The sequence below is a fragment of the Gadus morhua genome, chromosome 12, assembly GCF_902167405.1.
Source record: "Gadus morhua chromosome 12, gadMor3.0, whole genome shotgun sequence".
Classification (NCBI taxonomy): domain Eukaryota; kingdom Metazoa; phylum Chordata; class Actinopteri; order Gadiformes; family Gadidae; genus Gadus; species Gadus morhua.
This window is the reverse complement of record NC_044059.1, coordinates 27,397,551-27,415,429: the sequence shown is the minus strand read 5'-3', so window position 1 is coordinate 27,415,429 and position 17,879 is coordinate 27,397,551. Positions and strand designations below refer to the sequence as shown.

General features: G+C 45.4%; 1 protein-coding gene across 1 annotated transcript in view; it reads left to right on the top strand.

The window, feature by feature from the left end:
- The first annotated feature begins 4,383 nt into the window (after window positions 1-4,383).
- polrmt (polymerase (RNA) mitochondrial (DNA directed)) overlaps window positions 4,384-17,879 on the top strand; it is a 42,559-nt gene continuing 29,063 nt past the window's right edge. The window contains exons 1-6 of the mRNA XM_030372981.1: window positions 4,384-4,570; window positions 4,981-5,076; window positions 5,245-6,110; window positions 7,269-7,399; window positions 10,245-10,434; window positions 15,612-15,761. Coding sequence (XP_030228841.1) covers window positions 4,429-4,570; window positions 4,981-5,076; window positions 5,245-6,110; window positions 7,269-7,399; window positions 10,245-10,434; window positions 15,612-15,761 — 1,575 coding nt within the window. The 5' untranslated portion in view covers window positions 4,384-4,428. The remainder of the gene's footprint in view (window positions 4,571-4,980; window positions 5,077-5,244; window positions 6,111-7,268; window positions 7,400-10,244; window positions 10,435-15,611; window positions 15,762-17,879) is intronic.

Genomic DNA, 17,879 nt, shown 5'->3' with positions numbered 1-17,879 from the left:
CACAAGATACAGTCAAACATGGAGGTTTGTGTGTGTTTGTGTGTGTGTGTGTGTGTGTGTGTGTGTGTGTGTGTGTGTGTGTGTGTGTGTGTGTGTGTGTGTGTGTGTGTGTGTGTGTGTGTGTGGGGGGGGTTATCCAATTTAAATATCAGGATTTATTGTGAAATGAAGACATGAAAGAAAATGAGGAATTTTGTTGTTTCTACATTTAGCACATTTTTCACACAGGAAGTACTAGTTACCCTCTTCTGGTCAAAGTTGCCCATAATTCAAACCGCACAATCAGTTCCTACTGAACACATGCTCGCCTTGAAGTCAGAATGCTGGCGGACATCCCCTCTGCATGTCAGATAGGTCAGGAGATAGCCTGGTTCCCTCTCTTCGTCTTAGAAACCACTGTGTCCAACATTGTGGCATCGCGGTTAGATTATGTGAATGAGAATAATAAATATTGTAATATCCAAAAAATCAAGGCCCTTAAAAAGATAACAATCTCGACTTCCAATAATATGCTTTGATAAATGGTGTGCGTTTTAAAAGATAAACAAAATTAACAAAATTAACAAACAAACAATTACAACTAAAGAAATTAATTGTTTGTATTTGAAAGGTTTTGTATATTAACTTTAAGAGTTTGTATAGTAATGTTATTACTGTTACTGTTAAATCACCCATGGATTTAGATGGGTCTAGATGGGCCTAGATGGTTCTAGATGGGTCAGTATTGGTCTCACTGGCTATGGGTCCAGTTGACTCTTCTGGGTCTCCCAGGGGCTCACTTGGTCTGGCTGGGTCTGAGTCAAGCTGGGTCCAGCTGAGTTTAGATGGACTATTTGGGTCTCGCTGGGACCTGCTGGCTCTAGCTCGGATTAGTTTTGTCTCGCTGGGTCTAGCTGTTCCTTGTTTGACCTGAGGTGTTTCATTCTCAAGAATCCCCAGAGTTGAGCACCGTTGGAGAATTCCTCCCTGCTGTCCAGGCACCCTTGGACGAGGTTCTCAAGTGAAGGAACCTAATCTCTCCCAGCAAGCTACCCAAGTAGCTCTGCAAGTGTATGAATAGAGATAATATCTCTGTAAAGAGGCCTGTTTGGTACCATCAAAGTCTTCAAAAAGGGTCTGAAACCTGACCTCCCCCTTAGCACCGACAATCCCTCAGTAATAGCTCCCTATTATTAATTGTTTTTTCCTGTCTGCTAACTCCCTGTTCCTCTCTATCTCTGCACATGTATCGTTGTCTCTGTCTCTCCCTCTCTATCTCCCTCTAGATCTCGGTCCCTCACTCACTCCCCCTCTTTCCTGTGGTGATATTTGATGCAAAATTCAAAATAATATTTCAATAGTCTTTTTTTACATGCTGACATTCTGAAATTGACACAGTGACCCTCATCATAATACTAAATATTGCATGGTGACTCAGTTAGTCACTGTGCAACATTTTGTATGATGGTGATGCATTCCCTTTTCTCCTTTGTCCCAACTCTTTGTGGTGTTGTGGCTGCTGTGGTCGAATAAACCCACATCCAGAACTGGTTGGCTCCGACCAGTTCACAAAAACATTGCCCTTGTTAAAATATGAATCTTCCGATATCCTGCTTGGGTGGCCATTGTCTATTGTAGAGGTATCGTGATAAGTGGTTATCAATCTGTTGCAGTGAGCCGTTTCTGAGACAGCTACTAATCCGTCCGCTATACATGTAGAGATCTGATAGATATTCAGATTGTTCGTTACACGGTAGCAGCAGACTGTAATCTCTGATGGTATGAGCGATAACTCAGCGGAAGTGGGAAATTATGGACTGAAATAGATAACAACACGTATTGGCGTGACTATTAGGATCACGCAGAAGACAGGACGACAAACCGACCCACATATAGATATTGAGGTTAGCTAATCTTCAGCCAAGTTTGACCACTGTTTGTTGGGCTCATTGCTCTTTATTGTGTGATAGTGTATTTTTATTAATTGCCATTGTCGTTTTGTAACTGTGAGTTACAGTTCAGCTGATAGAAGGAAAGATGTTTGTTTTTGATTGCTTCTCACTATCCACATAAAACTAATTTGGCATCATGCATTCTGAAGCAAATATGAAATAGAGAGCATAGGTACTTTCATAAAAATGACACAATCCCGATTTTCATTGTTATATTTACACAAGCTGTGTTTGAAAACCACTTTGTTTTTCCATGGAACACAGATCAGTCATTCCATCTAAGAGGTGTGGACACTTATACCCCACACATGCATGCACCCACATACACTGACTCACACACACACACACACACACACACACACACACACACACACACACACACACACACACACACACACACACACACACACACACACACACACACACACACACACACACGCTCACTAATGCAACAACATGCTCGAAATGTGAACTATGTCGACCATTTCACAAAGAAACATCTCTGTCAAGTTTCCAGTGCCAGGTGAGGCGGTGTGCTTCCAAAACAGCCCTCTCTCTCTCCCTCCATCGGTTAAACAAACAGGCCTACCCCTACAAAGGTGTGCAAAGGAGTCGACATGATCAAAGTGTGTGAGAATGGCAGCCTTGTCCTGGCCCGGCCATTATCAGCCTCCCTGAATGCCTGTCTTCTCCTCTATTGTTGGCCCAGGCATTGACAGTCAGTCACCCGGCAATGACTGTCACACCAGCGCAAAGAGCCAACCGTCGACAGAGGCCGACCACATCAAACAGGGCCCGTCGAGGGGGCCCCTGCTTGTGAACCGTGGCAGCAAACACCTTCTGATCCTCACCTACTGCTAGGCAGCAGACACCTACCGCTGGCCGGAGGGCCACCACATCCTTTGAGAAAGGATGTAGCGCATGGACCTCATTTTCTTCTTCAACCCCCCCCCCCCCCCGTCATCTCTCTCACTCTCTCTCTCTCTCTCTCTCTCTCTCTCTCTCTCTCTCTCTCTCTCTCTCTCTCTCTCTCTCTGCCTCTCTCTCTCTCTCTCCCTCTCTCTCTCTCTCTATGACTCTCTCTCCCCCTCTCTCTCCCCTCTCTCTCTCTCCCCCTCTCTCTCTCTATATATATATTACTCTCTCTCTCCCTCTCTCTCTCTCTCTCTCTCTCGCTCTGCCTCTCTCTCTTACTGTCTCTCTCTCCCTCTCATTTTCTTCTTCAACCCCCCCCCCCGCCATCTCTCTCTCTCTCTCTCTCTCTCTCTCTCTCTCTCTCTCTCTCTCTCTCTCTCTCTCTCTCTCTCTCTCTCTCTCTCTCTCTCTCTCTCTCTCTCTCTCTCTCTCTCTCTCTCTCTCTCTCTCTCTCTCTCTCTCTCTCTCTCTCTCTCTCTCTCTCTCTCTCTCTCTCTCGGCCAATATCTCCCAAGCCGGGGTGCGCTTGTGTTAACCTCCAGCCCGGTGAGACACAAAGGACCGGCTAAAGTGTTTAAGAATGCTTTATGGATGCATGACAAGGGGGGACCTGACACCACCGGGGGTCAGGGGTAGGCATACAGGATGTGACTGAGATGAATTCTGTTTTGCTTTTAGATTCGGAGCTGAGTCACAGTTGATGTGATTTAAATTGCGCCGGATCGTTTGAACTTTCCAACGTGATGGACGGGCCAAAGAGAGGGAACACGTTTTGTGGGCCAGTGTACTACACTTCCTCGAGGCTAATTGTTTTTTTGTGTTTAGCACGGTGATAAGCATTATGCACCATGTTACAGATTGAAATGCAACACCCTATATATATATATATATATATATATATATATATGATACATAGATAATTGTTTTATTATTTATTGACTACACAAATGCAAAAATCCTTCGAATTTACTGTGTCAATTGTAAACCACTAACCACAGTGTCCATTTTTTGTGATATGATGAGATATATAATTTATACATAATATAATTAAACGCTTTGCTTGAATTATTGAACTATTCTCTTTGAGGTCAATGTTTTCTGTTACCAATGAAACTATCTTGCTTATATTACATCGCCCCCTATTGGCCAATAATTATAACAATTTTCACTAACAATGGAAAAACCTTAACAAAAATATCATAGCCTATTTGTCCTACTGTTCACTCAATTACCTAATACCTAATAATAACGAATATTACAAATGAAATAAAAAATACATCGTGCTATAACATTTTATATATATATATATATATATATATATATATATATATATATATATATATATATATATATATATATATATATATATATATTAAATTTGTTCCTTTCCCCGATCCCATCATCGATCTTATTGGCTTATCTATGTTTTTCTTAACAACAGCGCGTCAATCCGCTGGAAAATCGATTTATCTGTGATCCTTTAACCACTGCTGTTACCAATGCCATCACTTTTCGTGTTCAACTACTTTGGCCTTGGTCAAAATGGCAGCCTAGTGCTCACAACCTGCGCGGTTATGTCAACATGTCACTCATCAGAATATGTGCCTTTTCCAAGTGTCTATACCGTCGTAGTTTATTCCAAAGATGCATTCCTCCGGTGACACATGTGGACTACTGTCGGTTATGTTTCGGCATACGGAACGGCCCAGTAAGGCACATATCAGGTGAGATACTTGTCCTAATGTCACAACGTTGGTGATCAACCATCAACAAACCATGCGTGTGACAGTCTGACTCCATTGTCATTGGGTCAGAATATAAATGTGATATATAAAAATAATAAAATTGCCATTTTCTGAAGTTTGTTACCGCAGTCCAAATTAATTCAGACAAATGTCATCAACTTGCAGAGAGCGGTAGAGGTGATGATGACCATTGTGCATTGCTATGTCATTCCATGACTCTTTAACATGTATAATCAGTTGCAGGACACACGATATCCAGTCACGTTTTTATGTATGTTATTATAAGACTATATATACAGTTGACACCCGAGTATCTATTATCTTAAATGTTCTATAGTTTTTGTTCCCTTCTGTAACTTAAATTTGATCCCTTCTGTTCATCCTTCCAGAAACACACTGGTTACAACAAAGACATTTCTCCCCTCTATTGCCGAGGAAAGATGAGACAACGACGCGTGTACTTAAACAGACTCAACTACTAGATGGTATTCTTCTTTTCATTCTCGATGTTGTATCCCTTTGAAACTTGAACCTTAATCCATCTGTATGCTTTTTTATCTCCCTTAACATTAAATTATGTTATTATTTCTGTTGTTAAGTATTAGTATTGGGGAAGATAATTGATTTATTTCACACTCTGTTCTTTCTCATAGTGCTTGAGGCAAGGATCCAACAACTGCAGTCAGACGGTATCCTAGATATCCAACATGTCAACGTGCACGTACTCAAAGCACCCAAATCAGGAAAAGGGTCTGGATCTGGAAAGAGCCCCAAAAGTACGTTGCGTGAGAAAGGGGACATTGTTAAACCCAAACAGACTCTTACTAAAGGAGCCGCTAAATCACAGTCGTCCAAAACGCAGCCGAGCCGATGGCTGCAGAAACTAAGTCAGGAGAAGACCAACAAAATAAAGCGGGAACAGGTGCTTCAGAAGAAGAACGTCAAGGAGATGCCACCTACGGTCAAGGCGAATCCCCACAAGGACGTCAAGGAGACGCCAACGACGAAGCCCCAAGCTGGTCTGATGACTCCGGGTCGATCGTACAAAACCGTCTCCTCACCCGCAGCCATGATATGGACTTCACCTTCGGTCGAGGGCAGCGAAGGGTCGTCGAAATGGGCCGATAAGATGAGATCGGCGGCAGCTTTGTCCGCTCACAAAGCATCCAAAAAGAAAAGCGCGCAGCAGGCTCCGGACGTACAGGCCCAGAGCCAGCCCAGTCCGGAGCTCCTAGCCCAGGCACAGGAGAACGCCGAGGTGGAGGAGCTGGAGAAGAGGCTGAGTCTGGTCAGCGACCTGACGTCCTCCGCCAGCACGGAGCGCTTGCTGGGGGACAGGGAGCCAGCCGTGTGCAGCGACGCCCAGTTCGGCATCCGCTCGTACCTGGAGGCGTGCGTGTTCTCCGGGGACCTGGAGCGGGCCAACCGCTTCCTGCTCAGCCAGCATCGGATCCTGAGCCGCCGCAAGCTGCTGGACGTCGGGATGTACAACACGGTGATGAGGATCTGGGCCAAGAAGGTGAGCGTGTACGCTCTTGGAATAATACACTCATTTTAAATGTTCTGCCTGTATGTTTGTATATATATATATCCGTTATGGCACCCGTTGCCCCGCCGATCGTCACTGGACAGAGGGATCCCCCACTCTGCGTTCCTTTTCAAGATTTCGTCCTTAAGTAAGGGGGGGTGTCATAAATGTATGGCCTGTTAAGACCTTCGAGACTGTACCTGTGATTAAGGGCTATTGTTACGACCCACCCCGTTGGTGTCCAGGGGGAAGGGGGGGGCAACAATTAATATAAAACCGGGCGTTTAAAGGACAGACGAGAGTAGCAGGGTTTCAACCCATATACCATTTATTGCATAAATGAGTCTTATGTTAACACAGAAAAGAACCAATAACACTATCCCTCCACTGAGGGAGCAACCAACAACACTATCCCTCCACTGAGGGAGCAATGCCACGACGAAGAGCCCACGTAGCTCCGACTCGCGACCACACTCTGTTCGCCTATCTGGCCCACTGGCCACGTCTGCTCTCATCCCTGCAGCTTTATAGCAATCCACGTGATTGCTGAGGGGCTGCAGGTGTGTCTGATCAGTCCGATGGGGAGGGTGGTACCTGGAACAGCACACAAAACAGCAGAGGAAAAACACACACGCGTAACAGCTATACAAATAAAATCGAATTGAATACAAAGGCAAAAGTCAGCCAATGCGACACATTGCATACAAAAAGGAATATTACGATCATGTTTTTATCATGTACATTGAAAGGCAGCTCAACATAACATAGATAGTACATGCTGATGGTTATTAGGTTCAGTTTAGATCACAGTTTATTCTAGGAGGTGTTGCTGTTGAGGCAGAATTTGACGTTAGCCATATACTTTTGCTTTTCCGCCTTGGCCTCTCCTAGTATGATGTCTTCCTGCTATAAGGGCTAACAAGAGAATACCTTTTGTTAACTCTACTGATGAGTTCAGCAACATGTAGTGAGAAAGCCCGATCAAATTTTTACATTCAAATCTGACTTTCTTTCCGCAAGCAACGTAAACACCAAGTCAAGAACAAAAGTGTGATTAGATCAGGTGCAATGAGAATCCTGCCACTAAACGTATGTTTACATGTTGACTCTATTGCTCATCATGTATGCCTTGCGTCTCTTACTACACAGGGCACACTGAACCAAATTGGGCGGATCTTCATCCTGGTGGAAGAGGCGGGGTTAAAGCCTAACCTGGGGTCCTACTGCGCCGCTCTGGAGTGTATGGGGCGCTCCGACAGCTGCCCCCGCGTGGTGAGCAGGTAGGACCAACCACAGACGGTAACACCAGCAAGCTCACTGTAGAGACGGCCATCTGAAGGCCTGGCCGTGCCGTTGCAGTCACCCTAAACCTAGGTCGACTTCTGTGCTACTGCCACGACTACACCGTAGGAGCAAATGGACTTGAATCAGTGTCCCTGTTTGGTCGATGCGAAAGGGTTCAACTGTTGGATTCACCCTCGCTGGTGCAGTGGCCGCCAGGATTTCATCTCTAATTGATTGACCTGTATTTTACTTAGGGCTGGGCGATTAATCTAATTTAGATTTTAGCGTCAAACGATCACAAAATAATAATGATAATCGATTATTATTTATTTTTTACTAATGTTTTATAGAAAGTGCAGCTTGATACATATCTGTACATTATGCAATGCAATGCAAGATCTGCTTTGTCAAATTCTGATCAAACGTCTGTGTGAGTTTTTTATAGGGGTGTCTTGGTCACTTTGAGGTCATTCTTTGTTATCTGGGTTCCCTCCTTGCTCATTCGTGTCCATGAGAATGTCCCCCTATGCTGTGTGGCAGCACGGTGGTCATTAGGGGTGGCAGACACTCGCTACAGTCCATAGATCTCTGTAATCCGATGCTGATGACATTGTTTCACTGCACTGGTGCTTCCTTGCTCAATATCCAGCCCAGCGAGCCATCTCCCCTCCGGCTCATGGTCTCTCCTGTCCTCTGAAAACCTTCCTGCCAGTCCTTCTCTCTTCCAGTCTGTCTGTTAGTCTGTCATTTGACGTCGTAGACGAGTTTGTTCAGCTGCTATGGTGCCAGAACAAACATGCCTCTCTTAGCCTGCTTCCTGCTCACTGTTGCAATAATTTCATTTCCACTTGCAATGATGATATTACATATTTTCCCTGTTAATTTGTCAGTCGTGCTGTTTCCCCTTCAATTGCATACACTTTACAGGCAGCATCCGTCTCTCTCTCACTTGCTATTGCCCTCTCTCCCTCTCTCTCCCTTTCTCTGTCTGTCCCTCTCTCTTGCTCTCTCCTTCTCTTGATGTCTTTTCGTCAAGGTCTTTCGAAGTCCTCTATCCAATGTTGAAGCTAAGCACATTTTGCTTGTATCTGTCGAGCTATCTGCCCCTTTTTGTTTCACAAGACCTCACTGCCGTCCCACGCAGTCTAATCCGTTCTTTGTTGCCCTCCTTTTCTCAGCCTCTAGAGTTCAACCGCTTTGCATAGAGGTTACTTCATAATGATGTTTTTAAGCTCAGTTTAGAAATTCTTTGAAGAATGAACTTGAACCCACTTGAAAAGTTTAGCACCATTTTAACAAAATGCTCAACATGATATCCATGGAAACTACAACTACAAATTGCAGCACAATTATACTTGTTTGTTGTTTATTTCGCTTTCAGTAGAAAAGCTAGTACTTTATAATTGTATTTCTTGAGGAAGCGTAGTAGAGGCCAGAGTAGGGTCCCAGATATCTATTTTGATATGTTTGTGCAGTTCTGAAGATTTCCTCCAGAGGTCAGTACCTCCATAGGGCTTCACTGTATTCAGGTGTGGCATTGACTTTAGAGCGGGCAGATCAGCTCAATTATATCGGTTTGGATACTAAACGGCTCAGAGAATGGTGTGACCTTACAAGACATCTGTGAGTAAAATAATAATAATTTCTTCTTTTTTTTTTACTTTCTTGTCTTTGTCCAATTCCTGTTTTAATGCGCACAGTGCTGTCTTCTGTTTTACTTGTTTTATTGTTTGAATATAAATCGGATAATCAAACCAGAGAATGGTTCATGTGCTTCACAATTTCATTAAGAATGTATGGTAAAAAGATTGTACAGATGATTGCATTATGTATTATAACGTAATTTGTGGCAGATAAATACAAAACAATGATGATAGTATCAAAGGATGGCTACTTCCCAGATGCTAAACCGCAGTTCATATGCAAGAATCAACATTACGTTTTCAAAATTATACCCAGCCCCTCTCATTTGCATTTCAGCAACTGGTGGTTGATTGGGGGATATCTACGAACCGCGGTCTGGCCCGTGAATGCCGGCTCTCTCCTTGAATAAACATTACCTAGCGCTGTAGTCGGGGGGGGCAGCTGTCTCTGTACACAGCCTCATACCTGGCGGTTTGTCCATGCAAATACACACACATCGTCATTCCACTCCCCTCTATCAGGCCATGCAACCATCCTCAATGATGCAGGACTGAAGTGCCTGCCGAAAGTCAAACATTGGGCGCGTGATTTGATGATTTGATACTCCGAGTCTTAGATCAGTGCGACGGGTTGGGAAGGTTATGCGCTGAGATCAGAGTCTACCTAATAATTACATTGTGAGCTCCAATTAATATGAGAAACATGCACCCCATGATCGTACTGGTGTTGATATGCTCTCCATAGCTCAGGGCTGCTTCACCTTGAGTTCACAGAAGATGGCTGGAGACTTCTAACTTAAATTGTATTGTTGTTCTGATTTTGTAGCTTTGGGCTATGCGAGCCACGCCCCTCTCTGTTCCTGCATGCTTTGTCTTCCTGTTGTGGGCTGTGTTGACTGTTCTCGGCATTCTTTTGTGTTTATTATTAGTCTGTATTTGTTGAGGTCGCAAAAAAATACCAAAGATTAGGGTTGTGGGTCCAAAAAGGTCGGGAAACCCTGCTCTTATGATTTGTTTGATTTCTATAATCAAACATAGAATGGTTCATGTGCTTCACAATTTCATTAAGAATGCATGGTAAAAAGATGAACAGAGGATTGCATTATGGATTAAAACATCATTGCCGGATAACAAAAAAACGTTCCATTTGTCCTTCTCTTAACGTGTTCCCCGTCTTGTTCCCCGCGTTCGGCCCTAGATGCCTGAACCACCTGGAGGCAGAGGGCCTCTCGCTGGACAACCTCTTCGGCCAGTTCGTGTTCCGGCAGGACGAGCGTGACATGGTCCTGAAGGCGGTGTGCTCGGTGAGGCCCGAGTACCAGCCCGCCTCCGACTACCTGACGCCGGACGACCGCCACCCGTCCCTGGTGCAGGACCTCTACCTCCAGGTAAGTCTCCTCTGGCCGTCTCTCGGCTGCTAACACGGGGGGGTAAGGCAGACGAATACCTCCAGGTACAGTCTCCCCTGGCCGTCTCTCAGCTGCTAGTCTCGCAAAGCCAGACCAAACTACAGCAAGTAGAATGGTCTGGAGCCACGCTACCTCGAGCCGTATATCCGTGGGGAAACTGGGCGGGCCTGTTTTTATTTCTTTAAACCAATCGCAATCGTCTAGGGCGGGGCTAAGCCCGGGAAGCAGCAGCGGTGTCCATGCAAAATAGAACATCTTTCTTCCTCAGCAAATGCTGTAAGCAAATCTTTTGCAGTTCTTTGCAATTTTCGACGGAAAGAGCCAAACATGCCAACTTTACAGCGCCGTCAAAGTCCTCTTCAAAACTCGCCATACTGCCTAGTTTCCGAGTTTGAGGGGGAGCACAATACGGGAACGCCAGCAACCGGAAGGGGAGGAGTCGCGGCCAAATCCGACGCTAGGCAATAGACGCTGTCCACTTCCGTTCAGCCAGACTACTCAGCTGCTAACACGAGGGGGTAAGGCAGACGAATACCAGGTACCCTCTACTCTGGGTGCCTCTCAGCAGCTAACAGAAGGGGGTCAAACAAACTAGCACCTCCAGGTACACTCCTCTGCTGTTTCTCAGCTGCTAACCCAGGGGGTAAAACCAACGAGGCCATTCCTGCATTGTGTGACTGCAGTTTCTTATAAATAATCAAACGCTGAGAACTGATCAGGATCACCACAATGCTGCAGGCAGGGGTATACTTTATCCCTTCAAACCACGACAGCAAGGGGGGAGATAACTCTAGAGGAAATGGGAACATTTACACCATCCGTTGCACATTGTGCACATGTGCATACACAAGGAGGCGTGTTACTTTTGGGCACCTTTATTCATTAGTCCCCAGCACGGCTTTCTTAAGTGATAATGAGTCTATAAATAGAGTTGGATGAGTAGCTGTGAGGCCGCGCAGGGGTGTGTCTGTGGATCGTCTGAAACACCAGAGTGCGAGGAAACGACTGGTCGTTCACCGGCACGACCATGAGCGATCTGATTGTCACTCTTTCACAGACAGGTAGACAACCGCCTATTTATAGATCAGGCCATCAGTCCTATCCTCTCCCCCCCCCCCCAACTCTCTTCACATCCATTTCTCTTTCCTTCTCTTTCCTCATCTTTGCCTCTCGGTTTCTCCCTCGTCTCCACTCCTCTCCTCACCCCTCCCCTCCCTTTCTCCTCTCCCCTCTCCCATCTCTCCCTCTCCTCCAGTTCTCCTCTGCTATCCTTTCTCGCCTTTTCCTCTCATTTCTTCACCTCTCCCCTTGCCTCCTCTCCCCTCTTCTCTCCTCTCCGCTCTTCACCTCTCCCCTTGCCTCCTCTCCCCTCTTCTCTCCTCTCCTCTCTTCAGCTCTCCCCTTGCCTCCTCTCCTTTCTCGTCTTTCCCCCTCCTCTCTTCACCTCTCCCCTTGCCTCCTCTCCTCTCTTCACCTCTCCCCTTGCCTCCTCTCCTCTCTTCACCTCTCCCCTTGCCTCGTCTACTCTCTTCACCTCTCCTCTTGCTTCCTCTCCTTTCTCGTCTTTTGCTCTCTTCTCTTCACCTCTGCCCCTGTTTCCTATACTTTTTCCTCTCTTCTTGTGTCACAGGCTCACAACACTCTATTTATTCACACTTCTGTGTCCAATTCTCTGCTGTCCATTTTCTTATTTGTCACACGATGTTCTAAAGTCTTTCATTCTGTACACTTTTGTTGTTTGTTTTGTTGCTTAGCTAGCACCATGTTCAGTTTGTTTATTCTGTGATGTTTTTGTCAACCTAGCATATTTTTGTGTGTGTGTGTGTGTGTGTGTGTGTGTGTGTGTGTGCGTGTGCGTGTGCGTGTTTGTGTGTGTGTTTCGACTGTGAGGCAGCTGATGAGGCTTTGTGTCGTCGACTGGATGCGTGGTGATCTGACTGCTGGCTCACTGACTGAACACTTCATTGATGGACTGTTTTGCTGTCTTTTTTTAGGGTAGCTTTGTAGTATGACTGATATAGGGTCGTCCACGTGACCAGTGTTGTGGATGACTGATTGATCACTTCATTGATGGACTGTATGGCTGTCTTTTTTTTAAGGTAGCTTTGTAGAATGACTGATATAGTGTTGTCCACGTGACCGGTCTAGTTGATGACTGATCACTTAGTTGATGGACTGTATTGCTGTCTCTTTTATGGTAGCTTTGTAGAATGACTGATATAGTGTTGTCCACGTGACCGGTCTGTTGGAGGATGGAGAAGCAGACCGGCTGGCAGTAACTCTCCTGAGGATGTTCAATCACTGTGAGCAGCAGCCCCGCTGCCTAATTACTATATTGTTTGCGTGTGTAAGTGGGAGTTTTGATGAAGTTGTAGCCGGTCTGAAATGCACTTTGATCTATTTTTCCGCTCATCAACTGAGATCTTTGGGGTATTCTCCCTCTCTCAATAATTTCTTCATACATCCGCCTTCGCCTGTTGCATAGTATTTGCCACATAGAAAAGTGTGTGTGTTTTGGGGTGTATATATATATATTAGTGCTGTCAGTTAAACGTGTTATTAACGGCGTTAACGCAAACCAATTTTAACGGCGTTAATTTTTTTATCGCGCGATTAACGCAATTCTTTTTTTTTTTTTTTTCTTTGGCTCAAAACAAAGAAGCAGTAGCCTGACTGCTATGTTCAAGGCAGTATCTTTGTATGTTCATCGTTTAATTGCACTATAGGCTTTTTTTGGTATCGTCCGGTTTTGATCAGTATATGCCAATCTTGTTATCGATAAAAAAACATTTGCACAAGGCAAGCCGATGCACTTCTCCATGTTGATAAGAGCATTAAAATGAGAAATTAATGGGACAAAGAAATCAAGGGATATTTAGGATAGAAAAAAAATTGAGATTATTCGCGAGTTAATTGTTGCATTAATTCGATTAATCGCGATTAAATATTTTAATCGCTTGACAGCACTAATACTGTATATATATATCCATAACAAGACTGGCATTTTCCTTTCCAAATCAAGTGTTTTTCCTTCAGAGAGAATGATTTAATGAAATTTACTGGAATGAAGATACACATACCCCCCCCTAACCCCCCCCCCCCCCCCCATCCCCTCACCCCTCCTTCTCGACCTACAGCCCCTACTGGCCAACCAATGCGCTCCGCCCATGCTTCCGCCAAGGCCATCCTTTTGGATCGGTGCCATCATGGCAGGCGACTTATCTCCACCACAACACCACTACGCTTTGCTTGCCTCTCGTTTGCACCCAGGCTGCTGTTCAGCCTGATACACAGCCGTCCTCCTCCGCCTCCTCCTCCTCTTCCATCTCCTTCTGACACTGTTGTGAGGCAATTAAAGTGTCCACTGCTGTATCTCATCCAGCCTCCGGTCCCATCTCCTCTCTCCCCCCTCCCCTATCCGGCCCGTACGTCCATAACGTTCTGACGTCCTTGGTCGTTTGCTCAAATTTGGCAGGGCCGCCTTACTTCCATTAACAAACGTTGAGGGGATAAGCACAGCTTTTACACACACCCACTCACACACACACACACACACACACGCACGCATACACGCACACACCCCTCTTCGTGTGTCCATATGTGTGTCGGCATGTGGTGCGTGTGTGTGCGCACAAGCATGTACATTAACCCATACGAGCGCTGGCGTTTTTAATTACTGAGCCATCCAGCCCCGGGTGATTTGGTCGCCTCAAGTCGTTTGGTCTTAATTAGGTTCGGAGAGATGGGTTGGAAGGGCATTTTCATATCTGCTGGGCTGGTTATTGAGGCCAGGCATTTGTCAACATAGGCTTCTTCCATATGCCCCCCCCCCCCCCCCCCCGCTGTCTACATGTGATTACGGTACACAAATTATTAATGTGGCCCAGCGTGGCGGCAGGAGCGGGGGTTGTTAGAGTAGGAGCGCCAGCGGATCTATCAGGAACACACGTAGGAGCAGTCAAGAGTCAAGAGGTTGATCTGCATTCATGGTCAATTTGTGTTGTTAAGACGGACGCGTTATTTGGAAGATTACGAAATGTTCAATTCAATTTTTTCATTGAATTTCTTTTTTATGTATTTTCTTTTTATTTATTTTGCAGATTTGTGCATTGCTGTGAAGGTCTTATATTTTTTCATTGAATGAAGTGTTTTAAAAAAAAAAAAAGTGACATTTTTAAAATCCACCAACCATAATTTACATGATGTCATATTATTTCTAGTTGTACTGTCAGATTGCTCTCCGTTTCAAGGGCTCACTGTACTTAACCCAAACACAGACCTGTATATAATCGGCCATCCGAAAATAATCAGCAAACCAGAAATGTAATTGGTTTATATGATTACATTATCACATACGTTGAGTGGATTTGTGCAATCTAAAATAATCTCGAGTTGAGTGATATATTAAAGATTAACTACTGGTTGATAAGAATATCGTCTGCCAGCTTGTAATTGGAGGGGCATGTCGACGCAGGCAGAATCATGAAGCATTAGATGGCATAGGGCAGCAGGTATATTGAAAGAGAGAGAGAGGGAGAGGGAGGGAGAGAGAGACTCTCACACACCACTTGTTGGATGCAGGCAGTCACTGCTAGCATTGCAGGACGCTGATGAGTTAAACTGATTGCTCATGCACTCGTTCACTCACCTAGTCAAATGATAACCATTAAAAGAAATGCGTTTGGTGCAGTCTTTATCTTTCCAATTGCTGATTCTTGACGGTAGTGGCATAGAAAGGCCAAGCCCAGCCTACACAAAGCATAACATCAAGCTTGTTTTTTTATCTCCTTTTTGCTGGGTTGTAGATTCATTTCAGAGAGATGGGGGCTCCAGTGTTGAAATGCATGAAGTAGATGGTCATTAGATTTGTTCTGACCATTTTACATTTGTTCAACTTGTTGACACGTTACACTTTTATCCAAAGCAACTTACAATAAATATATTTTCAGAAGAAACAAAAGCAATATATCTCTGTCGGTACAGTAAGGATGTTCATAGAAACAAACAAACACTAGGTTGACCCATTCCCAGTATACAACAAAGATAGCTTGGATAAGATGCTTATCCTAGTATTATTTTTAAGTGCCAGCATGTACACCTTGTTCAATCAGTTCAACTCAATCCCCTACCCATACTGTTGCGTTGTGTGTCTCCAGAGAGAGGGCCACCACTACCCCAAGCTGGACTTCACCCGGGAGGAGCTGCAGGAGCGCTTCGGCCAGCAGCTGGAGGTGGAACAGGGCTGCACCGTCACCATCGACTCCGTGGAGACCGTCAGGCCCATCACAGTGCACATAGCCAATATGGTAGGATAACACTACTACTACTATTAGTACTACTACCAATACTGCTAGTACAGGCCAATCCCAAAGTACTATGCAAAGATGGTAGGACCACTCCACTACTACTACTACTACTACTACTACTAATACTAGTACTAGTAATATTAGTACTACTATACTAATACTACCGCTATACTACTACCACTACCACATTTACACACTACTAGCATTTACATACTAATAAATTAACTACAGTAAGTCGCACATGGGTAAGTGACTTACCCATGTGCACCCGATGAAAATAGTTTATTTTTGGTACCCATCTATGAAAGTGTTTCTACCGAGGGGAAGGCCTGTCTGTGTCTCTGATCAGATGGGGGTTCAGGGGAAGTAACGCCAGCGGGGAACCCCCACTGAACCCCGCTGAACCCCCGCGGCCACCTAATGATAGAAGATCTATAATTAGCATTTCCTTGTTTATGCCGACGTGTAATGAAGACGGCACGCAGCACCATGATGGTGATCGTGAGGTTGATACTTTCTATGTTTAATCTCTTCTCATGTTGAGTTTTGGAAATTCCAATGAATGGGTTCTATTTGCTATTATAGCATTAAGTCATAACTTTTAATCAAGCACCAGCATGCTTTTGAATCATTATTAAACTTAATTAAGATACATAGGTATATAATTATAATTATGACTACAAAGTAAGCCCATGCCATTCACAATCTTTTCCTCTTGAGACATTTGCCCCCTTTGACGTCGTGTGACCAGCGTCAGGCAACACCGGTTCTGTCGGAGGCAAATTATAAATAAGACAATCAGCGTGTAGCATCACTTCTGCGGGTGTTGTTCTGCACGCCTCAGCAGTTTTCCCACATTGGCCGGGGGCAACTGATCCTTCCCATTGAAGAAGGAGTATCTGTTATATTATGCAGCGGGGGCCATGAGTGGCAAGAACACTATATTCCCAAAGCGTCTTCGCCTCGCCAGCTCTGGCATTTGCGTTCCCAGCCAGGGCCTCCCTGCTCGGGGAAGATAGGCCACACCGGAGGTGGGGAGGGTGGATGAGGGGTCCGGTAGGGAGGGAGGGAGGGAGTGGTAGAGCGGGGGGGGGGGGGGGGGGGGGGGTCACGAAGCATCGAAAGCCGAGCCAAAGCAGCATGATACTGTATAGTTGTGCTGCAGGCGCGGGGATGCTGAGTCAACTCTCTGCCACCCCACCCTTGACTGGGCCTGTGCTCGCGCTCAGACCCACCGGGGGTCTGGCAGGTGTGATGCAAGCCCCCCCACACAGTGTGTGATGCATTCTCCCCCCCTTCATACACTTGTGTACAGGCACGCACACGCACACACACACATACCATCACGCACACGTGCACACACGCACACATGCAGACGGACACACAATAAAGCATGCACGCACACAGACTACATTCTGTCCCACAGCTCTCCACATCTTTCTTTCTAAAGGTCTAGAAAGGAAGTTCTGTCTCCTCTTGTCTACGTGTGGTGAGTCTCTGATCATTCCACTGTTCCCGTCTCCAGCAGGCAGGACAAAGCCAGCCTAACCAGCTCGTTAAATGCCCAGTCACACATGCCTCCCTCATCTCTCTCTCTCCCTCATCTCACTCACTCCCTCACTCCCTCACTCCCTCACTCACTCACTCACTCACTCACTCACTCACTCACTCACTCGATCACACTCAGTCGTGTTTTACTGATGTGTCTTCAATGCGAGCGAGCTCAACCCTGGCTTCTCGCAGTTAAACAACCCTTCTGATTCTGATGAAATAGGACTCCAGGAGAGGGACTTTGATAATTGTTTTTCCATCTCCTCGTTTGTGCTTTGGGTAATTGTTTAGCATCTGTCCTGGCGGTTTGGAGACAAAGGGGGTCCACTTGTATACATTCCCATCGAGCTCTGTGTAGAGAACAATTCAATTACTCACCTGAGGCGACAGACCCAACGCTGTGTGTTTGTTAGGTCTTTAGGCTGTTTCTACTCTCACAAGTCAGACTTTAGAATACTTTCTTATGTCTGAAGGCAGACAAGCTCGAGTGTGGGTGAAAAGGGCGTTTCACTTTCTTTTTCTGTCCCAGCGACATTTCATGTCGCTGGAAGCGGAAATTTGTAAGCG